Source organism: Beta vulgaris, chromosome 4 (assembly GCF_026745355.1).
Source record: "Beta vulgaris subsp. vulgaris cultivar EL10 chromosome 4, EL10.2, whole genome shotgun sequence".
In the NCBI taxonomy this organism is placed as follows: domain Eukaryota; kingdom Viridiplantae; phylum Streptophyta; class Magnoliopsida; order Caryophyllales; family Amaranthaceae; genus Beta; species Beta vulgaris.
This window is the reverse complement of record NC_079205.1, coordinates 3,312,556-3,339,405: the sequence shown is the minus strand read 5'-3', so window position 1 is coordinate 3,339,405 and position 26,850 is coordinate 3,312,556. Positions and strand designations below refer to the sequence as shown.

The window sequence follows — 26,850 nt, the reverse complement described above, 5'->3', positions numbered from 1 at the left end:
AAAAAATGTAACATGGTGGAAAGACCAACATGACAAAAAATTTACTATAACCAATATTTTTTTCACATTTATATATTTATATTCACAAGGATGGTGGACAATTTGGTCTTGAATGAGTCTCACGTCCTCCACTTTTGCCTCTAGTCCTTAGGATGGTGGACAACGGGTGTTCTTGGTCTTTCCAACTTGCCTAAGCTAAAAACCATCCATTGTAGATGCTTTACCTTAAGGCTTCAGCAATTTTGTAAATGACCACCAATTATTGTATTTTATTTTTTATTTTCAAGTGATTAAATAGTAAAAAAGACAAAAATTTGGTAATTGATTTTTCACCTAATAATAACTAGTTAGGGTAGCTTTTGGCTATCTATAAAAATTTGACTAGCATCCAACAATTAAATTTACGAAACATTTTGTAAATATATGATGTTATTAGCTAAGTTAAACAAACAATATAAATGATCAATACAGTTAGTCAAACTAGCCAATCAAGACAATCAAAAGAGTGCAACCAACAACTAATTGTCAAACAAGATTCTCATAATAGATTAATCAATGTGGCTACACCTGAGACTGACAATCCCTAACACGATTTAATAACACATACGAACTCGACTGAAGTTACTAAGAGAAGCATAAACCCGACACGAACACGAACGACACAAAGTTAACCTTATTTATGACATTGACCATATTATGCAGGCATGCAACTATTCCACTTTTTATATTATTTTTGATATATTTGAGGCCAACCCAGAATCAACACAAAACCAAATACAAACACAACCCACTTACACGAATTACCAGCCCTAGCTACTCCTACAACATATAAGAGAACATACTAAACTCGTCTTTGTTCCCTTTTCAATTCTTTCCATATTAGATAATTTACACAAGCTATTCACATCTTATACATTACAGTATTACACTTGTTGTAGCGGTTAATACCCGTTATTTTACTTTGGGTGAAACATTTCATCTACTAGATATTGCTACTCTACCAAATTTTTTAGAAAGGTAAGATGAAGGTCTCTATCGGGTCGAAATATCTCCAAGTCCACCCAATCTACTTTAGTTGACAAGACACTTTGGGAGTGGGAGGGAAAGGATAAGGGAATTCCCTTTCCTAAAGTATCTCTAGTGAGAATTGAAATCCCAACCTTGAGGTTAGAACATGCATTTCTTCCACTAGGCCAAGCTTAGCTTATTGTTACAAGTACGGAATTGATTGACAAGAAACTTGGATGTTGAGAAGAAGTAACTATGATTTGTGTTCAAACAAGGTGTGGCCATCTCTACCAATTCATTGCAGATACGTGATATATTATCATCCACCTGCAAAACATAGGATACATGAGCGCAAAGGAGAGGTAACACCACTTAACAACATAAGATATGATTACCAAATTATAATGTATCAAAACAAAAGCATGTCCAGTGGATGACAACTTAGCTAAAGTCCTGAGATGATACCCAGAACCTAGAATCAAATCCTTGCTACATTAATTATCATAGTATGTTGTTGATGATATTTGATAGCTATAATCAAACTATCTTTTCTCTATCTTGGTGTTGAATCGTTGTTTGGAGTGCTTATTGACTAGTGAATATTCTTATACTTCCTAGTTGGTCCGTTCTTTATATATTGCAATAATTGGATTTTACACTATTCACACATAATCCTAACACCATCAATTGTGACTTTTACGTATGGAAAAATATAGTCATGTGGAGTCTTGTTAAATTCATCTTGATACACTTTCAGCATATCAACTTTGTAAAAAATTTACGAAAAACGGCTACATATATTAATGGTTAAAGTTGTACATTAGTAAACGTGAAACTCAAATGTTGCGATTTATAAAGAATGGACAAAATACATCATACCGGCCTTCAATTCTTGTTAAAAGTTGATACTTTAGAGTTTGATGTCAAACTTAGCAAATAATTTTTACATTGAAAAGAATCATAGGAGGCAAAATTTGAATTGACCTCATGATGTTGGTTTACTACCTTCGTTTCTAAATAATGGTTACACTATCAACAAAATTCAATTTGACTATCATTTCTAATTTATGGGTAAAGGAATATAGTCATATGGGATCTTGTTTGATTCGTCTCGATATGTACGCTTAGAGTATTGATTTTTTTATAACTTTTACAAATGAAAAACTAGATATATTAGTACTCAAAATTTTGCATTGGCATGCATGAAAAGTGAGAGTGTAACTATTAATTTAGAAACAATAGTACAAGTTAATTACCGTATGTATTGAAAAGGAATGAAGAACCATACACCAAGTAACCAACAGAGTTTAAACACCCTAAACACCAAGAGGCAAAGACTCAACTTCAATGAGAAACAAAACTCAAAACAACCGAGCTAATCCGAAGAGCTCAACAAAGAAGACTCACGAAAACCCTAGACGAACTAAATGAATAGAGAAACTCCGATTAAGAATACACAAATACCACAACAAATAACAACTTATATCTACCTGTCCTTGCTACAACTCGAATCACCTTTTCATGTTGATTTTCCTCACTTTTCAAAGCCAGTACATTCTCTCACAAATGTCAACTTCTGAGTATCATCCTCAAACTCCGAAACATTTAAAATTCAGTCACTATCCCATCCTCGAATAGTGAATTCAACAAACTTATTTAGTGTAGTCCAGTAGTGTGTAAGTGTATGCTTAGCAACTAAACCAGCATATCATGCCTGAATCTAACCTAAACGTGTGGAGAGCAAGGAACTAGATTGCCTGAATCTAGCAAAAAAGCGCAAATAAGTACATGCACCCAAGTGTATGTAGAGCATGGTGCACCCTTTTCTAAACTACGTCGTTTTTTCATTTTTAGAGTTTATAATTTTAAAAAATTATTGTTATTTGTTTCCTTAAATTTTGCAAGTAAAGATTCCTTTTTCAAATTTAAATTAAAAAGGTATATGTTCTTTTACCTTAAGTGTACATGTTCATTTACTATATGTTCTTTTCATTATAACATTTGTTCTTTTATATATATAGATTTACACATTCTTTAATTTTAAGCCGTGTGTTCTTTTTTAAAGTAGAAAAGTTGTTGAAAAAAGTTCGTGTTCTTTTATATTAATTGTATGTTCTTTTTGGGTGCACAATGAGCATTGTGCACCCTAGTCCATAATCCTCTGGCAAAAAAGTACTTTATTTTTTAATCAAAGTTCAAAGCAAGTGATAAAACAGGATACACTTTTAATCTCTTTCTTCCCAGGTTGGTTTTCAGATTCAAGACTTGACTCATCGAGGTGTTCATTTTTCTTTCCCATTTGACCGGCGTCAAACGAAAATATTATGAGATCCCGTACAGAAAAACCTCAAAGGATTTATTGAGTTGGTTTTGAATCATGAAGAAGCTCCCATCGCTGTGTGCCTCACCCTCCCTCAAAAAATAGTCTTCTCTATCTTATTCTCCTTAACCTCTCCATACCTCCCCAAACTTTCATCTAATGAATTTATCATTCCAAGTAACACGAGCTTTATAGCAGTTCTTAAGCAGACTCACTCTACCTAATTCTGTGTGACCCTAACAATAAGTGAAATGCCCTAAATCTGAGGCCCTATTCTAGCAGAATTCAGAGGGGCACAGGTAAGGAGGGTAGACGTAAAATCACTGAAAGGAAACCATAAATTTATTCTGAATTGATTGACAACGACGTATCCCCATAATAGCTATTGGAAGCTATTATGAAAGAAGATCATATACTAGAAGTTATTGTCAGGAAACACTAGTGGAGATCATCTGGATTCAGGACCATACCTTGATTACTGATGCAATGCAGTTGCAAGCTTCAAGCGCTAGATTTCCACGAGCATTCTAGATAGTGACATACAACTATTCAGTTAATTACTCATTATGACAAATCAGCTAAAGCAACAATAGCCACACCAAAATGAGAAACATACTGGGCAAGTTTCTTGCTTAATGGCAAGAACCACGTTTTGAAGAATGCGACCACAAAAAGAAGCAAGCTCCTCATGGTAGGATGAATCATCAAAAAATAGAAGGTCATTGCCTGGAACCTGCATCTACATCATGAGAGACAAGTGAGAAGCAATTCGACGTTTTAAATGTTAATCAAGTGAAATAAGTGAATGATAAACAGTTTCGAATTGATTACTGTAGGGTAAATTTTAAAGCAGCAAAAACAGTCTTTTATACTGTAGGATAACAAACTTTGAAGCTCTGTAAAAGTAAAAAATGAATTTCTTTTTCTTTGTCAATACAAACAAATGAATTTTCTACATGTCATGGAAGAACACAAAAACCCAAATCGCATACCTCCTTTATGCCGCCAGGAGTATATGGAAGTTTATGCTGTGACCATGCTGCCAGCAATAAAATATTTGCACAGGATGTTCTAACGCTCAATCTTGCAGGCATTACCCTGAGAACATTTTAGCATAAGAAAAGTGGCAAAAATCAATACTGAAAGCATTCTTGTTGTTAGCATCAATAAAACTTACAATGAATGATTGTTAACCAGCGAGAGTAAGTTCTTCGGGATGTAGGTGACTCCAAGCATAGAATTACCTTCACATGAGGCAAGAGATTCAGCATTCTGGCAAAGATATAGTTTGAAGCAGGGGCGGCTTTTAGCATGTTCAACATGTTCTATGGAACATGGCCCCTTAATTGTGAGGGCCCCAAAATAGAGAAAGTTCAAGTAGTAAAAAGAAAAAGTTTATCTACTTATTTGGACTACTTTTTTTTTCATAATATGATTATGTGAAGTATGGATGAGCTATTGCATTATTGAATTTTTCAAATACGAGATCGCACAGGGCCTCTATATAGTTCGAGACGGGCCTGGTTTGAAGCAGAGATTAATCATAGAAAATTGTGAGCAACTAATAGCTCTGCTGATAGAAGTTCGTCTCTTCCAACCTCCCCCCACACCAAAAAAAAAAAAAAAGAAGCATCACAAGGTAGCTTATGAAAGACCATTGTAGAAAAGAGGGGGAAAAGCAATAAAATGGTGGACCAGAATGGCAGTAGGACATAATTGGCAAAGGGAGGCCTGCCAATTGATGAATACAGAGAACTTGTAGCAATGATGTCTCTCTCTATAGTCTATCCCTCTTGGAGGGAGATCAGGTGTTGGCTTATATAGAAGCACAGGTACTTCTTCTAGCTCAACTACCCGTACTCAATACAATACGGGGTACGAATACGCGTACCCATGTCCTAAAATGTCGTAATCTTGCCGTTTTCCGTCCCCGTAACAGAATTCGAACCCATATCCGTACTCGTCTATGTGCAACCTGAATATATCCACCCTTATAATACTTTTCAAGTTTCAAGTCAACTCAAGAATACGCTGCTTTTCACAAAGAAAGGGGAACTTGGTGGTCTGGAGGGAAATAAGGCTATAAGTGGGCTGTTTTGAGCGTCGAGCCAGGATCAAACTCTTCTTTTGACTATGATTAATTGATTAGGCCCCGAAGGCTGGATTCTGGAACACTAACACAATCACGCTTCCTTGCACTGGTAATAAGATCAGCAAAAGAATGTTTTCCTGTGAAAAGATGATCCATGACATGTATTTTCTATTGAACCGTACAACCTATTATGCTCATCCAAACAGTAAAATTCTTCTCGGTTCCCATTTCTTGATTAGCTAAACCAAATGGCACATATTTAACAAACTAAAGGAAGAAAATGGGTCTTTTCTCAGAATGAAAAGTGGTCATTTTACCAATTACAAGTCATTCCTTTTGTTCCCCTACATAATCTGATAGACTTACTCCTGCGCTATTGCATGTCAGAAGGCAAGGGTGCTATAAGCTGCACATACTCTGCTTCCAACTCTGTCTCTCGCTAAGTTGCACAGACGGCTACAGATACGGGTCCGAATTCGGGTACGGGGAGAGGAAGCGGTTCCAAATTTAGGATCGGGTACGCGTTCCTGTATAGGAAACATATCGTACCGGGTACGGGGATGAGTACGTGACCTAGAAGAAGTATCCGTGCTACAGATCGAGTCTGCAAACTGATGACCAGCCTCTGTTTGCAAGTTGACAACAACATAATAACGCGGGTTGCCTTTTTCCTGCAACCAGCATCCCTAAGGTTTTGATAAATTTGTTCTCCTGCGAATTGATGCATCAAGTTTTCGATTTTTAATTTTTGAATGTAAGCCCCAGGTTTGACATAAATGACGCGATCTTTTAGATTTTCTTCTCTAGGTTGTTGCAAAACAGATTAGAGACTGCAATTTGTTATTTACTTTGACTTCACTTTTAACTTGGTGAAATGGCCTCATCAATTTCTATGGTAAAAAACAGCTTCACAACCATGTCTGGTGGTGTTGTAGTGACACAAGAACGACCCAAATTGGCAAGCCTGAGCAGTATAGTCCATAGGTCATGTAAAAGACAGTTGTTGCTAAAGGGACAGGAAAAAGAGGAGCAGCAGTTTAAGGCCATCCCAGTTCCCAACTTACAATCACAGTTGTTAGTAAGCTCCTTGCTACATTACAACCTGAGGCTCAGATTTTGGATATAATAAGTAATCTTCTGCCTCACCACTGAAGACAGATTACTAGTTCCTGCTCTCCTTTCCCAGGGAATTTTATTTGATTTAGCATATTTCACTGTCAATGAGACATAATGAGCGTGTAGAACTTCACAACCATGTCTGGTGGTGTTGTTGTGACACAAGAACGACCCAAATTGGCACGCCTGAGCAGTATAGTCCATAGGTCATGTAAAAGACAGTTGTTGCTAAAGGGACAGGAAAAAGAGGAGCAGCAGTTTAAGGCCATCCCAGTTCCCAACTTACAATCACAGTTGTTAGTAAGCTCCTTGCTACATTACAACCTGAGGCTCAGATTTTGGATATAATAAGTAATCTTCTGCCTCACCACTGAAGACAGATTACTAGTTCCTGCTCTCCTTTCCCAGGGAAATTTATTTGATTTAGCATATTTCACTGTTAATGAGACATAATGAGCGTGTAGACGTCACTTTACCATACCGCAAATTTGATTTAAGTTAATATGACCTTTCATGCTATTTTTGGTGTCCAAATGCGACAAGTATACTTTCCTTATGAGAAAAATGTCAAGTATGAAGATATATTGGCATATTGCTAAAGATCGATGAGGCATATCCAGTACCTGGAACCATGATCAAAAGGCCACAAAGCTTCTGTATTACACAGACGATTCTATCAACATCTAGCAGTGTTGGTGAATCTACAACAGCACATAATTGATGTTAGCAAGATTTTGCACTTTGCATATCAAATAAATATGCCAAAATAGAAAAGAATAATCGAAAGAAATCCAAAAGCTTCACAAACATGATCGGGATATGTAGATTAGACATTCATCAGTAAGTATACTGGGCAGACAAAGTAATCACTAGCTTGTATATACACAAAGTTTAGGTTTTATTTACTCAAATCTCCGAGGTGGTTCTCAAATGATCAAAAATTTTGAACCTAAGGGTGAATATTAATTTTGCATCACTTTTCTCAACACGGAGAAGCATAGCAAAGTGACCTAGATAGGATTCATTATCTGAAGCACATTGCCCATGCAAATTCTTTCATTAACAGAAGCTGATTTATCCACAGACAAGTAAATGCTTTAGCAGGTAAGAACTTCATCAACTTACATGAAGATAAGTCACTTATGCTTCTCAGCAACAATTTGCACGTCAAGTGAAAGTCCTGACAGTAATATGCGAATAATAGCATAGATTCATCACAAGAGAGATGATATTTCCAAGAATACTCTTATAAACAGGAGTTGGATCTCTCTGCAGATAATAAATGCTCTGGTACGCAATATCATTATCAACATATCAAAATGTCCAGGCTCTCTCACTCTTTCTCCATTGCTTTCTCCTTAGGCCTCTCTTTCTCTTTATATCACACTGATCAGCTACTACAAACACTAATAATCCAATCCTCAAGAGCAATTCAAACATCTCTAGAAAGAAAGGTTCACATATTCCCTAAGTCCTGGTAAAAGTCTTGGTTGAAGATAATCTCATTTAGAGCAACATATCTTACAAGCCAAACTCATTGACAAATATCTCGTCTGCAAACAAATTACCTTCAATCAATTGCTATTAATAGTTAATTGTATACATTAATGCTGTAGCATAGAGATGTCCATCTAAGTGTGAGCAAGATCTACCTAAATAAGACACTCTCTGGACTAATCAAAGAAGTATGGAACAATCAAGTTATTGAAAGCAGCTTTTAGGGGAGGGAACTTTCTCTTTAGCCAAAGTATTTCACTAGTAACCAATTTGCATGAAATGCTATAATGCGCTTCGTTTGCCGCTATAGTCTATATATATTGACTTGCCATCAGCAAAAAGTGCCTACTGTCCATCTTCATATTGATTCTTTCTTCAGTGGTTAGAAAGTGGCTAAACCTCCTTTTTTTTCTTTTCAAAATGGATCTATACAGAATTGTTTTTCCCTTATGCAAAGTGTTGAGTTCATGTGGCGGATATTTCACCAGCACAATATTATAGAAAGAATCCATAGTACCTCAATGGAAGCCACTGCAACAATTTGCATAAGAATTGCTTCTTAAGTTGTATTTGAGGCCTTAATACTGTCATCATGGCGCTAGTAACTCTAATTAGCACCCAAAGGTGGACACCGAGATTTTCACAGAACCTTTAAAAGTGTCACAAGATCAGAGGTTGTAGCCTTTAGATGATTTCTGCTAGAATTCAGATTTTGTGAAACTTATGGCAGCAGCGTCTAACCAAAGACCCGAGTTGGTGCACCGAACCTTGAAAGACTTCATTCCACATTTTGACATATTCTACCAACTCAACAGGTCTCTACTGTGTGTAAAACATATGACTTTGTGACATATTTAGCTTATGAAATGACCCTGGCAAGGCTGCTGAAAACCCAACAGCCCTGCCATCTGGCAAGATTTTCCACTGGCCCCAAAGCAGAAGTGTAAGTCTGGAATGTGTTTTAGTTTGGGCGATATTTATTACTGCGGTTCACTTATTGATTGAGATGTATTGTTTTCAGGGCTCTACACCAAAAACAGGGAAGTTTGCTTTTGAATAGGGAACAAATCCGAAAAATAGAGAGGGAAGAAAAATTCTTCAGAACATACCAGGTAGTAAGTGGAATAGAATAAGGAAATCATGTATTAATATTCCAGTAAACAGTTCAACAGAACATCAAATAATGAGTATCGCATGCAGGAACCAGCTTCAGAAAAAAGTCAAAAATTAAGAAGGCAAGAGGCTAACCCTCAGCGATTAGACTTTGAAGCGTTCTTATAGCTGACTCTATTAATCCATCTGAATGACAAACTAAGCCACTGGCCAATGCGACCTGGAAGAATAGACCAATTAACCATGATACTATTTTATCAGAAACTCAGTCCAACAAGCAATTTCCATTAAAGAGTCCTACCTCGGCAGTTTCAAGATAAAGATGCAACTGCTTTATAGGAGCTGCAATAGAAGGAATTGTAGCCTCAGAAAATGCTAAACATGACCGGCCAAAAGAGACAAGTTGTTTGGAAGCTTTTGAAGCCTTCATCACCAGGCAGTTCGCATGATGAACAAGAGTTTCCTACAGCAAAAGGGGAAGCACATACTTGAGACATCTGCAGTAGAATTAGTAACTGACACGATCTGAAGGCTTTTCAGACAACTTATCACGTCCTTCCAAAATAATACTTCCTCCGTTATTATTGCAACACCACCCCTTAGCACAATCTTTAATAAAGCCACGTGGAGAGGAGGGACATAAAAATAGATAAAAAGTGGGACCCATGTGATAGGAGAGAGACAAAGAGAAGATATCAGCAAATAAACATTGCAATTAATGTGAAAATTTCAGATAATGGAAACATTGCAATTAAAAAAGAACGGAGGAATTATGTCATACTTGACTAATGGCCAAGACTCAAGTTTGACAACTTCGAATACTAATTTGTTAAAATTAGTATTGATATGTAACGTAAAAGTATTTAACTTTTAATTGATTCATAATAAGTATTTTTGTATGAGTAACATTTTTTAAATTCTCACTAAGGTATACTGGTTATGATAGTAATGGTTGAAGTTGAAAACTATTTCACCGCAACAGAAGAAACATAACATCTAAAGCATTCAACAAGGCCTCTTATAAGGTTCCCGCGGTCCCGGCTAGGCCATTTATTTCTGCCGTCTGAGAGCGTAGGAGGTTGTTAGTTGTATGTAGTTATTCCCCAGCAATAGAAATTAGTAATGGGACTGTCTGTCAGACCCTTGGTTGGAAGGTATTGACAGGCATGCACTTCGCAATAAATTAGAAATCGAACAGGCACATGAGAGTTGACACTGAAACATTGGACCTGGTCCACCATGTCCAAGCATAGCTACTATTTCATGTTACACTAATATTGAGAGCAGACACTACACTATGGGCAATAAAGTAAACATTTTTTTTTTTTGCTTTCAGCTTATTTCGGAACCAAATCTATATAACTGAAGAAGAATCCCAATTAATATTTATCTTTGATGCATTTCAGCAAAATTAGAACAGCATATTAAGTTATTATAAGTTATAACAACAGAAATCTTAGTACCAACATGACTTTTAGTAAAAAGGTTGTGCCATTAGTCTTTCTTTTCTTCTTTTTCGTTCTGCTTAACTGACAAACAGTGCAGATTTTGATCAAGACTGTGACAATATAGACAGACGGAAGTTAAAAACTAATCAGGACATACTCTACTGAGTGGCATGCCTGCTTGAGATACAGACCTTCACTTCATCTGCACTGGCAAAAGTTGCACGACATTCTATTAAAAATGCCAGGTGTCGTTCCCATTCTGTCCCATATTCAACCTGCTCAACAATAACAAAAAACATGATGTGCAATCCACGCAACAGCACATGATAGTGGGAATGCTTCCATAATGAAAAAGAGGTCGTTTTGGGAGCCGGGGAGGAGAAGGGGTTGAGGGTTTTACATCATATATGTATACTTCGTACCATGTCAACAAAACGAGAGAGTAAACGATCCAATGGTTGATTATCACTGTCCAGCATGTTTGAGGAGCTTTTGCCATCATGCAGACTTTGACCAACTTCCAAAAGGAACTGTATAGTAGTAGGACACCTTATATAGCCATTCCTGTAAAAAGAAGGGATATTCTTAGGCAGACATGAAAACACCAGAACTAAGATAAGACAAGTCCCAAAAGAAAACGACTCGAATAAGATGCTAGTAAGATATTAGTGTGCAGAATTCATATTCAGCTCCCATATATGCATGCATCAGCCTGTCATATTGCCTAGTCATAATCCCAAAAGGTTTCTCAATAATCAGAAACAGCATCTAATTCAAATGAAGATACGAGTGTAAACTTAGAATATACTCCCAGTTCCTTTTTGTTCTTCTACATTACTTTTTTACAGTTCATCAGTACCATATCTATTCTTCTGGCATATGAAAAGATGATACTTTAACGGTACACATCGAAACCAAATCTAATAATGTTTTTTTCCTTGTATGATGACGAAAATGTATGGTCAAATATTGGCTCGGTAATCGACACATTTCATCCAAGAACTAATATGGATTATGGAGGGAGTATGTGAATCCAATTGGAAAAAAAAAGCCAGCTTCCTACACAGGGAATGCTCCCAAGGACTTGCCCTTAGAGCCCATACCACCATCTTCACGCCTAAATGATCTCTTTTCCCCCTCTTTGTGACTTAATTGAAGAACCCTCTATAAATCCCCTCCAACTTCCCCTCCCCCTTTTCCTTTATTAGTGTTGTGTGCACTGCATGCACAATAAATTTATTATGAGACCACTTCACTTTTAGCCAAAATGGGTCAAGATTTAAGTCAAAATGGGTCACTTTATAAGCAAAAAAGGTCACTTTTAAACAAAGGATAACATTTTACCTAAAATGCGTCACTTATATATCAGTGAAATTGACCCATTTAAGACAAATATTTACCCCCGTCTCACAATAATTTATCATGCACCAATGTCATTCAAGAATTTGTGCCCTTTCTATTAGAGAAAGCTTTGTCCTATATTCTGACATGACGAATTGAGCAACTTAAGTAAATTTTTATCCCGTTTAGGGCTTTAGGCAGTCTTGATTCATTAAAAATAATCCTCTAGATGGATTAACTTTGTCAAGCCTAAAAGAGCTTTGGTGAACCAGAAAGCAGATTGTTCCACTCCTCTGAAGCCTGGACAGGCAATTAATAGACATCCGCCAAAAAGAAATTGTCTCCCAAGCGTATCAGCCACACATAATATGATCTTGGGAAGGGAAAACGAAACCAATTGAAGTGCAAAGCCATGTTATCAAGCATTTTTCTGCAAAAATACTCAAACATCACACAGCAACTAAGAGTTCAAGCAGATACTACTATATACCTTGTAGCCATTTCAAGAATACGCATATTAATGGCATTCTTTGCAGTCCCACGCATGACATCGATGATTTCAGCAAAAAGGTTCTGCAACGACCACCAAAATAAATAATAAGATATGATAATATGTAATTACTTCATTTGGTGACACTAATTTTAAGTTGAATACAAGTAAATGATTACATAATACAACCTCCGTCTCCAAATAGACTTCCCATTTCTTTTGGGCACAAGTATGAAATAATTTGGACCCTTAGTTGCATAAAATTAGAATAAAAACTTCGATTTGGTACATAATTATTGAATTTTTTTTATTGAGGAGAGAGAATGTGAGTGGGTAAGGTAAGTGAGAGGGGCCCATTACTAAAGTATGGGAAATGAGTAATATAATAAAAAATTGAAGGTAAACAGGATTTTAATGGGTGGACCCATCCCATATAAGGAAATGGGAAAAAGTATTTGGGACAACCATATATGGAAAAATGTGAAATCTATTAGGCGATGAAGGGAGTACTACATAAGCGACAGAATATCTAAGGTAAATGCTCTTTATCTTCAGAAGAATTTAGCAGGTTTAGATTGGTCATGGTAGCAAGAACAGGAGATGAATTACAATCCTTGAGGAGTAATAAATAATATGAACACTGACAACAAGAGCAACAGCAAAAGCACAAAAACAATTACTACATTCTTCATGCTATAAGCCCACTTAACTAACTTTTTCTTATTTCACATTATACATCACTAAATGCCACTCTGTTAATTCTTGTCATTAATATCTACAAAAAACTCCTATTATTACTTTAAAATTTTGAGTACCAATGTGATAACTAACAACTGTATGATCTGTGTGCATGACCATCACCTTAATACACTTACCATGAAATGAGGAAGTAATATTTAAGAGATAATTGGTTCTATCGGTAGTCTGTACAATTTAGAACAGAGTGCCTGTGTCCTAAGCTTGACAATTGACAAATCACATAACCAGATATTTCTGACATCTGAGTCACATACTTCATTCCAGAAAACATAGCACGTCCATCATCTAACTAGCTACAATTTTGCATGTGGATTCAGCATTATGAACTCCAGAAGCAGAAAGTGGAATAAAAGTATAAAACCTACATGTAAGGCCAATAGGAGGTGTACCAGTTCTAAAACATCTTCCAAGCACTTTGTATGACTAAGAATCTTAGTAAGGACAGACTGCAAGCTATCAAGTTCAATGTCATTAATCCATTTGCTACACGCCCGCTCTGCGATCCCTCCAAGAAGTACTTCTAGTTGTGTTTTCTGCAATGAAACAGAGTCAATAAGGAAGAAGGGTTGGATTATCAAAGAAGCATACATAGATATAGAGTAATAGAAATTACAAAAGGGAAAAAGAAAAGGAATACTTAACACAATCAAACCAAACTATTGATGACTCAGTGAAAATTAAACTATGAAATACTGCTAACTATCAACCGACCACAGGAGATAACTTCTTGGTTCATTATCCATGCAGCCACCCCCACTTGTGGATTTAAGTCTTTGGCATTGTTTTTTTAGTCAATACAAGGTGATCATGATATAGGAAGGAAAATTTTAAATAGAAGCAGATACATGGACTCTAGTCAATGTACAAAGTAAGTCCATTCATAGGAAGCATTGGCAAAACTTTTAACAGCTTAAAAGTCGTAAGGAAAAGCTATTAGCCACTAAGTTCAAGAGAACTTCTAAACTTTTTGATGTACACCATAGATAGTTGAAATTTTTTTTGTCCAAGACCATTTTCTAACTGTGTTTCCAAATATATTTTGTAAAAACCCTTTTGTAATAAGTTTCTTAATTTACCGCCTTTAGTCACCTAAAGACCATTTCGATCTATGGATGCATTAGACAATGATCATTCCCATACATGATCAAGGACATAATGCACAAGCTAAGTGCCTAACAGCCTAAGGTGATAAGTTCTATTAAACTATGGTCTGTTAGAAAGGGGGACATTTAAATCCAGTTTCTCAAAAGGAACAACTATTTAAAAGATGTTACTTAAGAAAAGATACTAAATGATGTACATAAAATAAGAAACCAGCAAAAGACCCACCATTGCTAAGCAGCTGAACATTGAAACTCAAGAATACTCACTTCCTTTGTTCCCTCCGACTACTCATCTCCTCATGAGAAAACATCAGAAGAAGATGCACCAAATATACAGAAAATTAAAGCACTTATCGGTGGAATTCTTCACTTTTTTTCCAAGAAAAATTGCGAAGGACAGCCATTCAAACAATTTTGGACCTTAAATAACCAAAGAACAGTCAACGGCTAATCTGAACCACCATCCAATTCGAGATTTTCTGACTCACCATGTGATTTTGAAGGACTATATCAACATAACCATCCACGACTTTCAGATAAGCATCCAGGTCTTGGTATTGACTAGCATCCTGAAATTGCAGACATAATACAGCATCATCACTAAATAGACATAAAGAGCATTATTCTTGTGTTCTCTAATAAAAGGTGCAACATAACACTTGATGGTATACAATCAACAGATAGCTTGCCAGAAGATCATCCCCAGCCCTCGTGGCATCTAGACATATAAGCACAGACATACTCTAACATCGATAACTAGTCTAATTGCTGCGGCTTACTCCTACATGAGCGATACCTCGAGAATATCATCTTGAAAGTTTTGTTCAAGTCAGCTTTCTGCCAAATAATTTCTATTTGAAGGAAGACAAACCAAAAGAAATACAAGAAGGAAACCAAGAAAAATACATGTGGATCAGCATGAAGGACATGCAAATTCTCTGGATATGCTAAAAAAGAACTAATTTTGAGACCCTTATCTAAGTAAAGCATTATACATGATTACATTCCTAACCTACAAAAGTAAACCATAGCACGCAACACTGCAAGGAACAGCTACTGATCAAAAGATCAACAAGTGACAAAAGAACAGGAAATCAAATAGATTTATGGAATATGAGGAACCTTAATCACTCGCTCCAAAACCACATTGACCATCTCCATGGGAGCTTCTGTTTCATAAAGCCTGAATCCAAGCAATCTGAAATTCATACACTAAAAATAAAGGGAGGGGGGATAGGTGAGAAGAAGCTGATTTATAGAAGTTCGGCCAACATATATCAAAATATGTTTGTTCACCCACATCTTCACGGGAGATACTCAGAGATGTAAATCACCTGATCAAAGGAAGAACCAATGCTGCACTCAATGAGGTCAAGAATGTGCAGAACATTAGATCTAACTATTTCAGGTGGTAGTTCCTTTAGTAGATGATGAAGAACGAGTGAGACCGATGAACATTTGCCAAACAACTCTGACAAATTCCTTGCTAGTCCAAGACCGACACGTATAGTGCATCCTTGCTTTCAAAACGGAGAAAAAAACAGGTGTCAACTACAGAACAGGGAGATCTACAAACGCCAATTGACAAGTTTATTCACAGGTAGCAAGAGCACTTAAGACTGTTAGCAGTACAGACTACAGATACTGTTCATCTATATCAGTTTCAAATAAAGTCTTCACCTTAAAAGGATTAATTCTTCCAATTCCCTATCGCAAAGTACACATGAGTGAGATGAGGCGCACGCACACACACACACACACCCAATGAAACCATAGAGTAAGAAAAATAACAGGGAAACCAGCAAAAGGTAAAAGAAAAATAAGAGGGAGAGAGAAACCAGCAAAAAGTTAAAAGAAAGCATAGAGTAAGAAAGAATAACCTAAAAAGATGCAGAAAAAGAATATTTCACAAATAGAATAACAAGGAAACCACTATAGTACAAAAACCTCACTGACCTGATGATCCTTAAATATGCATTTAATGATGTACTCCATGGGTGGTTCCATGAGGTGAACAAGGACTTGATTGCTCATGTTGTTTCTATTATCTGTAGTTTCTTTCAATGATATGATAGGTGTCATCATAAGATTAATGTCTCTTATGCAAGTAACGAGATATCCTGCAATGTAAGAGTCCAGTAAAATCATTATAACTACTCCCCCAGTTCATAAAGTTATTGTTTTCAAGCTTCACACTTGTTTTCACTAGTAAGTAGTAATTTGATGTTTTGAAATCAATGAAAAACCTATGGTTCCATTTATCGTAATAGTCCCCATGGAATGTGGCAAATGCCATTAATGATCCAGCTTACAACCCAATGGAGAAGCAAATAAAATATTGTGTTGAGAAAGTTTAATTGTATTTTGTTAGGTTTACTTTAGAAGGAGACAAAAACAAACCAAATAAATGAACCATAATCCTTGTGCAATAGTATAATACAATAATTCATGAGGGGGATTTTAAAATTACTGTTAAAAAAAGAATTAGTGAATCAAACTATTCACGATTTTCTTGACGATCACAAAAGGTCTAAGTAGTTGATCACAGTCAACATTTGTAAGGCATTCTCTTTTCACATAATTAAAGAAAATCGTTTTAAACTGTCTCCATTTACGTGTCATTGTGTCATAATAAAGGTAAACCCTCAATTTATTTTGAAATGCAGTGGCTTTAGCGGAATCATGTGTTAAAATTAAGCATTTCTGATGAATAGGAAAGGATAATATGATAATCTGAATAAACCATAAACGTACACAATTTACAAGTACTATTACTAAGGGACATTATATTGGGACAGCCCAGAAAGGAAGTGTTAAATGGAGAGGGTATAAATTCTTTTAGAGGTGAATCATGTTCTTTGCGTCTCTTGTTCCCAAAAAAAAAAGGTTTATATTAAGATTAATGTAAAACCACTGCACCTGGTAATTTATAAGGATTTCTTGCGCAATTGATGGTTAATTATACTACAGCAAAAATAGTATTTCCAACATTCCCTTCCGATCTTCCTAATTGAAATCTTTTTTAAGAGAGAAAAAAGTCAAACTAGGAACATCAAAAGGGAGTGGAGCAAATTACAAATTTACAATGATAACTATAGTAATAAAATAAGCAAAGATAAATATGATAATGTGCAGTACTTAAATAATACTTCATTTTGATATATGAGAGTGCTTTTATAAGTAAGAAAATTAAATAAACAGACCCAAGGGAGTGTCATCCATTTACTAACACTTTGTTTGGATAGGAGGAAATGGAGAGGAAGGCAAGGAAGGGAAAGGGAGGGGAAAAAGTTCCCTTGTTTGGATAAGGGCTTGGGGAAGGAAGGGGAGGGAGAGGGAAGGATCCATTTTCCCTCCCTCTTTAATATACACCATCTCTCCAAATTGGAGAAATTTGGAGGGAAAATGGTGCTCCAACTTTCCCCTCCCCTTCCTATTCCTCCTATATTGCTATCCAGACAAAGTGTAAAGGAAGGCTATACTCAATAAATACTAAAACAACAGCAGCTACTACAACCACTATAATCATACTGGAAACTGAACCTTCAAATTATCAGAACTTTTCTAATATTTGCTAAAGCTTTTCGACTTCTATGAAATAAATAGTAGGAAATTGAACCAAATAGATACAATAGACTTATTAGAAAATCAGAACTCGCAAGAAATGGGAATACGTAAAGGCATAAGACGCCAAAAGAGAATTTGTTGAACAAGTTTAAATCGAATATACCATTATCATGTAGAGGTAATTTCTGAACACAGTAGACCAAATACAGATGACAATACGCAGATGCCAAGGGATTCCCAAGACCACGCATCATCGCGATCAAACGTTGGATCACATCAGCAGAGTCATCAACTAAGAATCGCCAACATGGCAATATTGCCAGCTCCAGGTAGCTGAAGTAAAACAATTTGTATAAGGTAGCGGTGACAAAAACAAAAGCACTGTTGAAGCATTGTAACAGGAAAGCATGCAAATAATAAAAGAGGAGCCTCAATGTTTCCTGTTCTTTACTTATGACCTGATGAGATCACAACATACTTCTTGACTTTAACTTTGGGGATGAGTGATTAAAAGTTGCAAGAAATCTATTAGATATTCGAAGAAATAGCAACGAATTAGTTCTCTATGAAAAAGACACAATGTCCGCAGATTATAACTCAATTTTGAAGATACAATCATTGCGCAGACGATTATCAGATTGTCAAACATAAGAAATGAGATTTTATTTTACCTCTTTATATTATGAATAGAACTCTAAAGGATGGGAGGACAGAGGAAAATTATAGCAGTTGGACAAAATAGCCTCTAAACAAAAATTAATCAGCAGTCACAGATTTAAATGTTAGCTGCATAGATTAAGAAATGAGAATCTTTAGCAGAGAGAACTCTTCCACTTGTCTTATGCACATCTGGCTCCTCACATTATACATTATCAGTAAGCAAGTGAGACACTTAAGATATCAGAGCAGATTTGTCCTGTTCATCTGGCTCTGTGCATCTGAAACCTGAACGCAATCAAGAGTCTAGATTCTTGGATAGTGGAATACGCAAAACTAATATGCCAGAAAAATAAACACGCTTATGCATCTTTCACGTGCTAAAAGATTGGAACAGAAATTACCAGCGATGGAAGTTATAAACTCACATGCGAGGCAGCAGATCACGGATGGAACCAATCTTGCAAAACCAATTGTGGCAGATATCCTTTGCATCTGAGCAAATATCACTCACTTGGAAATCCTCTACCAGAAACCAATCACAAGTTTCAGATAACCATTAACTCAATTTGATGGAAAACAATTGATACTATTAAGCCATTAACCCTCCCTCCACCCCCAATGAGAGAATATGTCAAAGAAACTTTTTCAAGGATTGTTAGTATGTCAAAAGAAAATTTTTAATCATAAAAGATGACAAATACCTAGATTACGCTAGCTTGCACAACATAAAGGTTTTTTTATATCATGCTTACTTTTTATTGGTTCAAGTAATAGGACTAGAGAAAAAAAAAAAGCTAAACGTTGATGCATAAAATTGTATTTTTTGTGCTTTTGTTAATTGATGAAAACACGAATGTAATTTACCCTCAGATCCTTGAGCAACATAAAGATTGATCCATAAGCAAGTTGTGTCTATTCTAATTACAACCAAGTTCTCATTAGCTGATAAACGATTCTCTACAAATTTGATTCCAGGTAGAGTTACTTGGACTCGGATACTCGTGTCAGACACAGATACGTGTGCAAGTGTCGGCTCGGCTATTTTGTGAAACCTTTGCATGATTTTGGATCAAAATGAAGTGTCCAAGTGTCCCGACCATGTCCGAGAGTCGAGGCTCAGATATAGGTACTAAAGGTGAAATGAAGAGTCCAGATAAAATCTAGGAAACAAGCTGAGCGGCTAAAGCTGGCACAAAAATCCTTTTCTTCCTTTTTTTTTAATAAGAGCTAAAGCATTTTTTCCAAGTCACTAGACGTTTATGTCTTCTCCATCTAAATTGTATTGTGTTTTATGGTTACTTCAAAATAAATATGATAAAAACTAATTCTCTCAAAATGTATAGATCAAACCTGGGCTCTTAATCCCCCAAGTGTAAAGCTTGTCTCAAACTAATGGTGTGCCTATTTTGCATTTCTACACTTCTAATGGTGTCACTTTCTCATAAAATATAATTAGTTTTTGTGATGTCCAGTCAAATGATTTCAATGATCACATCCTACAAAAGACATTAAGATGTAGCAACTAGAACTTTGATATATAATAATATCCTTCCTATCCAACCTCCAAGATCACATATCACCTCAAAAGCATTACACGAAAGTATTACTACTCTCAAATCTCTTCTTAAAACCCACCTGCATAAATCATCCCAGAGAAGTCCCCATGAAGACCCACCAAGAACTCAACCAACCAGAGCCTACTAATTAAGGTCTTCGACAAGTTCTTTTGAATCAAATCCCAAAACGAGCTCATAAAATTACCTAAATATTATTGACCCTAATGTCTACCCGACACCAATGAAACTCGAAATTACCCCTTAAAACTGAACCTTTTGACAAATCTATGCAGCCTTTTCTTTCCTCTAAATCTGGGTATCCAGGAGATATATGTAGCTTCCTTTCTCATTCTTGCTTTTCCCCTCATTCTACTTCATATAGTGCGTGCACACTCAATTTGCCTTTGTGGCTCTTCCACTACTTTGTTTAGCATTATAGCGTAAAATTTGTATATTCAATTATTGTTCTCAATTTCTTTTTTATACAAAATAATTATGAAAATCACACAGATACCAAGGGGTATCAACCATGTACAAAACAAAGGTAAAGAATGAAGATCCATGCCTTCGAACTATCATGAAGCAATTCAAGGAACGTCACATATTTGTTATAACCTAAATTTTGACTCTAGCTATACAAAAGCCTCAAAGAAAAGGAGCTTAAAAAGGGGAATCAATAAATTGTTGGTTAAGTTTTAGGTATGTCCAAGTGCACCACCAAATTACAAACTAGACCATCTTTCAAACTCCAGCAAGCCAGCCATTCTTCATCCTTCTACAAAAGCATCTGTATGATTAAAACCAGCTCATTCCGAAGAAGGCTATAAATACACGTCAAACTGAAAAAGCTCAGCACAAGAGTTACACTTGTCTGGATAGTTACATCGGAAAAGAGGAGGGAAAGAGGAGGAACTAGGAAGGGGAGGGGAAAGAAAAGAGGGAAAAGATGGTACTCCATGTTCCCCCCCAAATCTCTTCAATTTGGGAGGGATGGTGTTTATTAAAGAGGGAGGGAAATTGGATCCTTGCCTCTCACCTTCCCTTCCTTCCCCCAAACCTTTATCCAAACAAGGAAACTTTTCCTTCCTTTCCATTACTGCTCTTTCTCTCCAATTCCTCTTCCAAACAAAACGTTAGAGATGATTAACATCCTTTTCATCATTGTACACAACCTATAACTGGTTGCAATGTAAAATATTGTTCTCTAAAGAGTTGAGATCTTCTCTTTGACAACTACCACGCCTAGAAGCAAACTGTTGGGCGAGAACATAAAGAAAACAGCGATTTTGCATGCATTAAAATCTCTTTTGACTCCATCATCAACATGATCCACATTGGTTGTAGACTTGTAGTTATTGTTGTTGCAGCTAGAAGCCTAGAACTGCTAGGAAATTTCCTATGGAATCAGTAAGGCATTGATTTAACAGAAATTTAACTCAGGTATTGTCTCTATGTTCTTCTTATAAGAAAAAAAAAAATTATTCAAGCAAACAGGTAACTGCGCGACAAAATCATGGGATCCCGATCACCATCTGTCTTCAGAAAGAGCTCTTTACTGAATAACTCAGACCTTCAGTGGCACTAGCACCAGTGATGTTAAGCAAGTTAACCCCTAGAAAGGGAATTACTAAAGAAAATATGAAGTGGTGTGGGGATGTCAGACTCGAAAGACAAGGTATCTTAAAAAGTTACCAACACGAAAGCATGCCATCACAAAGGATATTAGAACGAAAATTTGTAGAGAAAGCACTTGACACCATAGACCACAATGAAACTAAAAAAAATGGGGATACCATAACAAATCCCCTTTACTAGAGCTTATGACGAACACTATGGTCATTACACTTTAGCCAAAGCACCTAAATGGCTAAATCATCATCAAAAGCACAAATCTATAAAGCACCTTCTGCAGCTTGTTCCTCCTAAAACCAAACCAGACTCTTCAGCATGAGACCATCATAGAAGCATTAGCACAACTGAACCCTTTGACCGAGGTCCGAGAAGGCCTATTACATAAAGCACCAGATACCTTACAATAAAAAAAATAAGAAGACATGCAAATTCTGCGTATCTTTATAACACAACACACAAACCCTGGGGGACAAGGAAGCCTTTGAGGAACCTCTCTGAATAACTAATTTATTCCAGAGGATTACATGATAAGATGCAGAATTTACAACTTTGCACAAACTCTTTTCAGAAGCAACCAACTTCTACACCCAGGCTGCACTACTTCTAAAATCCGATCCATGAAAATTACTTCTAATATAGATTAGTGAGTGCAATCTATTCTGCGGATTAGCCTCTCTTTCACTCAGATTCTCCCTACATTTAAAGTTCCTTCCGGCATTAAAAAAAAAAAAAAAGCAGAGCTGAGCTGCTGTTAGTTGGAAACTAAAACATAGGGCATTAAGCTAAAATGCATATTAGAACCAAGGCGCACCCTAAACTAGTTGATGCGGAAACAGTTTGTAACTTTGCAAAAGCACCAAAATGTAGCAACATAATGGCCAAAAGTATGAAAGATATAGGAGATACTACCAGAGAGAAAGCAAAATAACAGAACACACCAATAAACAGAGAAAAACAATGCAGCAGGAGGGGATGAATCATGTGTCAACAGATGCGGAATGCAGTGGTAAGAAACAAAGATGAGAACCTCGCAGCTCACGGATCTTGGCGCCATCTTCCAAATATTCAACCTTTCGCTTGATGCGCTCCCATACCATATCCCCAAGCATATCCAATATATCAGTAGCCAGAGTAAATAAGGTTGGATAAAATTGCAGCAAAGCTGTATCCCTCAATAGCCTAGCAACCTGCAAATCAAAGAATATCTGAATTCTGAGATCCCTATTACATAGAAGAAAATTGACACCCAGGCTCTTCAGTAGTCATACACACAACACAAACATCAGAGAAAGGACTTGTTAAACAAATTAGCTATGAATTTGCAGTTTATCATTAGTATCGAATTTACAGGAAGAAGCTCAACTTGCACTCTCAGCTAATAGCTTGAGATATGCAAGCCCTTCCAAAGAAAAATCTTACTCTACATTAACCCACTCCTTTCCAACATAGTGTCCTTTATCAAGAAGGTTGGTCTTAACTTAACTTCATTTCCCCGCCAATTTTCTGAGATCTTATCCCACTATGTACTTTCTTCTGGCACATTAAAACTCCAAGTAAGCTAAACACGTTCCCACCCAAAAGCCATAACCTGAAATTAGATTTTATAACATACTTAAGAGTGACCCTTCACTCTTCAAATGAAAGGAGATATTCCCAGATATGAAACCTTTTAACAGTAATCTGTGTGTGTTGTTCTCAGGACAACTTGTTCTCTTTCTTTTGAATCCTGCGTTTGGTGTGGAGTTATTCATAAAGGCGGTGAAGTACTTAACGAGCTTAAGTAAGGAAACTGGACAACTACCCGAAATGAGCTTAAAAGAAGTTTTCAGCAAGAACACGGAAAAAAATTCACCTATATTAACAGCTTATTGTAACTTGGAGATTTCAATGTAGATGTGGGCTGGTGAATGCATCTCGAAAAGATAATTCCAGAGTGGATCATAGAGATAATGACACAAATGACAAACCTACAGCTTCATCAACTTGCCTTGACAGATAACTTCAGAGACTTAAAATGATTGCCAGCAGCCCAAGCACAAAGAATTTCATTCTTCATTTCAGTTAATCTTGCAGTGTACTCATGCTCTGTAATAAATTTCACATCCTCATCAACTGATCCCTGCGAATCATCCAATTCATCCAGATGCACAGATGATGATTTCTCATAGGCTGCAAGGAGGCATCTTTTCATAATTAGTAAGGTTGCTTCTTGCTTGTACCATTAACAAGACAACCAGCAACATATATGCGAAAATTTTACTCATGACATTAAAGGGTGTATGTTTTTCCAAGAACATAGAAAAGACACATGAAACCGACATGAAATTGAAGCAGAAAATAGCAGCGTTATTACCCTTTTGGCTTCCAATCACCAAATCAGCAATCTGAAAAGAGATGGCAATAAAGGCGTCAAGATATCATCTCGTGAAAGACAAATAACACGAGAAAGGTGAACATCTAGATGCTAAATCATGAATCTACGTTAATGAGCTACAGGCGAATTGCCAAATGATATAGTAGTGATGAGACCATCGCTCCTTCTCTAACGACCCATTCAGTCAAATGGTCGTTCTCAGGCATATTTATTACGACAAAACATTTCACCATGAATAAAGTAATTACCTTATGGTAAAACTAGATAGGGTTCAGCTAATTGATTCTAAGAACTCAGAGTCCAGTCCAGAAGTACAGGAATTTCATAAAAGTAAATGGAGCGACGCAAGCAAGAGGCGTAAAAACCTCCTTATATATAATCTGGCCAGGTGCCACACGTACCGATGAAATAGCCACTGTCCTAGAAGGGGGAAACTTCTGCACCAAGAATCTTTTAAAAGTAGTCCACTCTCTCCGTAGAAGTTCAACTGAATTACTGTCTGATATATCTGATTTAAAAGCATCCAGAGAACCCTTATTATCCTTAGAAGGAACAACTATCCTGCCACTTGGGGCTCTTAAAGGATCCAATGGGCCATTCTCTTCTTCGTCTACGCCATCAACCTAAAGCACAAATTAGTGTACGTGCAAGTGGTAAATCCTCAATATTGGCAGCCACAAGTGATAAGAAAATGAAAAAGGAAGACTAACAGGTAACAACAGATAGATTAAACTATATCACATATATAAAAAGGCTAAATCCAATTTACTGGATTGATTTCCAACAATCACACACTAAAGAATTAATGCTAATCATTACAACGCTAATTTGAAGGATTGTTTTTCTAATTTCTAATTTCTAATTTCATAAATAAGTTCCGATTGATATACAATACAAAGAGATCATCTAAACATACCTAAATATTCCTTTTTTTCTAATGAAAACGATTAATATGACCACTTGTTACTACTTCCTCTGTTTTTCTTTAATTGTTCCATTTGTTTTTTGGCACTAATCATCAACCAACTTTGTTAAGCTATCTCGCATTATTATATAAGAAAAAACATAGCTAAGTGGAGATCTTGTTAGATTCGTCTCAATGCACAAATTTCAAATATCAAATTTTTACAATTTTGACTTATATGCAATTAGCTCAAAGAAGCGTCTCGACAAACATGAAAAAGCAAATGGAGCAATTAAAAAAAAAACAGAAAGTATTAAAAACCACTAAAAAGTTTTATTTAAGTTGAAATTAATTAATAGATAGTTAAATAAATCTAATACTAAAATCATCTGTATCTCACATAATAATTTCAATCATTTTTCACATAATTCGAGTACTCAAACCATCAGGAACTAAGGCGAAAAACTGTGAAAGAAAATAAAAATTGCAAAGAATACAATGTGATCTCCAATTTGCATTCCTCCGCATCATATATTAAAATTCCCTTCTGAAAATCAGAATAAGGAAAAAAAAACACAGAAAATTCACTGTGAACAATTTAACAAATGACTAATCAGTTACTAATGCAATATACTAATACATTCCCTTCTGAAAATTAGAAGAACAACACAAAAAATTCACAGTAAGCAATTCAACAAATGACTACGCAATATTCAATTGCGTCAAGCAATTTCCGCAAGAACTATGTGTTTAGGGTTTTTCGATCAAAAATTTAATGTTCGCAGCAAAAGAAAAAAAAGAGGAGAATCGCAACCTTTGTAGAGAGAGAAGAAGTGGAGGAGAAGGGATGAAGATCGGTCGGAATTCGAGGGAGAAAGTGTGCCTTTGCTTCTGCTGTGTAGTCTCGAGCTCGAAATTTGACGATCATGGTGTTAGGTTTTGTTGAATCTCTGTGATTAGTGACCGCCATTTCTTCTGGCGTCAAATCTTCAAGCTTTTGCATTGGAATGAGTAGTGAGTGAGTGACAATACATTTTAGGCACCAACTATTTCAGGGAAATTTTGCACGATGATCGCGTATTCGCGTGTTTTGGAGAGTTTTTTTTTTTCTTCTTATTATGAGGAAAGAGAATTGGTCCGATACTAACTCGGCTACTAGCCTGCTAGACACATCAGTTCAAAGATGGGGTATTAAACAGTTTAGAAGTAAATGTCCAAATATATTGTTGGATAGAATTTGAACCATGGGTAATGATTTGAAATTCGAAGTGGTATTCTTTGAGCTACCACCTCTTCCTCGGAGAGTTTTTATAAAGGAGGATTTTTTGTTTTTTGTATTTTCTAAAGTGGTGCTATGTGCCTATGTTTTTTTTTTTACTATTCTTTACCAAAAGTTGTGAGGAATCACTTTTTATAGCCATTTTTTTTGTGATCTCTCACTTTTTATAAAATTTTGGGCACAAAGCCATGTTTTCTTTAACTTCTCTTTGCAAGGAGCAGTCTATTGCTGGATTTCGGGTTTTGACTAATTTTTTCAACATTGACCATCGTTAAACCTACTTGTGTGCTCTACGCCATGAGTGATGGAGAAAGGTATCTATTCTTTATTACTTCAATTCTGTTGGAATGCTTACTTGTGTGGCATAATTATGTACTCTATTTTGAGAGTACAGGCGGCAAATAGCGATAGGATATATATTTTTTTGTCAAATCTACTTGTTTTCTCGATTATTATACTTTATCAAACACCATGCATTTGCATAATATGGATTTTCATCCGAAAAAAGCTCTAAAAACTCTTATTCAAAAACTTTCAAGTTCAAAATTTAATACTTCATCCGTTTTGAAATAAATGAAATGCTTTTATGAA

The 26,850-nt window shown here is 36.1% G+C and overlaps 1 protein-coding gene across 6 annotated transcripts; it reads right to left on the bottom strand.

Annotated features, from left to right (window-relative positions):
* Positions 1-692: 692 nt before the first annotated feature.
* LOC104883378 (uncharacterized) lies at positions 693-26,095 on the bottom strand. Of its 6 annotated transcripts, none has more exons than XM_010667890.3 (23): positions 25,795-26,091; positions 24,478-24,699; positions 24,056-24,086; positions 23,690-23,871; positions 22,730-22,889; positions 18,940-19,036; positions 18,018-18,187; positions 16,244-16,407; positions 15,622-15,807; positions 15,410-15,499; positions 14,776-14,856; positions 13,550-13,717; positions 12,426-12,508; positions 11,017-11,158; positions 10,786-10,869; positions 9,448-9,609; positions 9,282-9,366; positions 7,160-7,237; positions 4,506-4,572; positions 4,321-4,426; positions 3,945-4,061; positions 3,799-3,855; positions 693-1,335 (listed from the first exon to the last, which is right to left on the bottom strand). In XM_010667890.3, exons 1-23 carry the CDS (start codon positions 25,981-25,983, stop codon positions 1,189-1,191), a joined length of 2,868 nt encoding a protein of 955 aa, XP_010666192.1. In that variant the 5' UTR covers positions 25,984-26,091; the 3' UTR covers positions 693-1,188. The 6 variants fall into 6 exon arrangements, 5 of the variants coding, with proteins under 5 accessions (XP_010666192.1, XP_057249831.1, XP_010666191.1 ...); XM_057393848.1 differs by having other exon boundaries at positions 13,574-13,717; positions 25,795-26,090; XM_010667889.4 differs by having other exon boundaries at positions 3,945-4,067; positions 25,795-26,089.
* Positions 26,096-26,850: the final 755 nt, after the last annotated feature.

Excerpts from the sequence above, each read along its gene's own strand:
- LOC104883378 (XM_010667889.4), bottom strand. The coding sequence starts at position 25,983 with ATGCAAAAGCTTGAAGATTTGACGCCAGAAGAAATGGCGGTCACTAAT. Across the intron at positions 24,700-25,794 it reads CTTCTTCTCTCTCTACAAAG|GTTGATGGCGTAGACGAAGA; the intron begins GTTGCGATTCTC and ends TTTGTGCTTTAG. Across the intron at positions 15,500-15,621 it reads TTGGTTCTTCCTTTGATCAG|TGTATGAATTTCAGATTGCT; the intron begins GTGATTTACATC and ends CTTTATTTTTAG.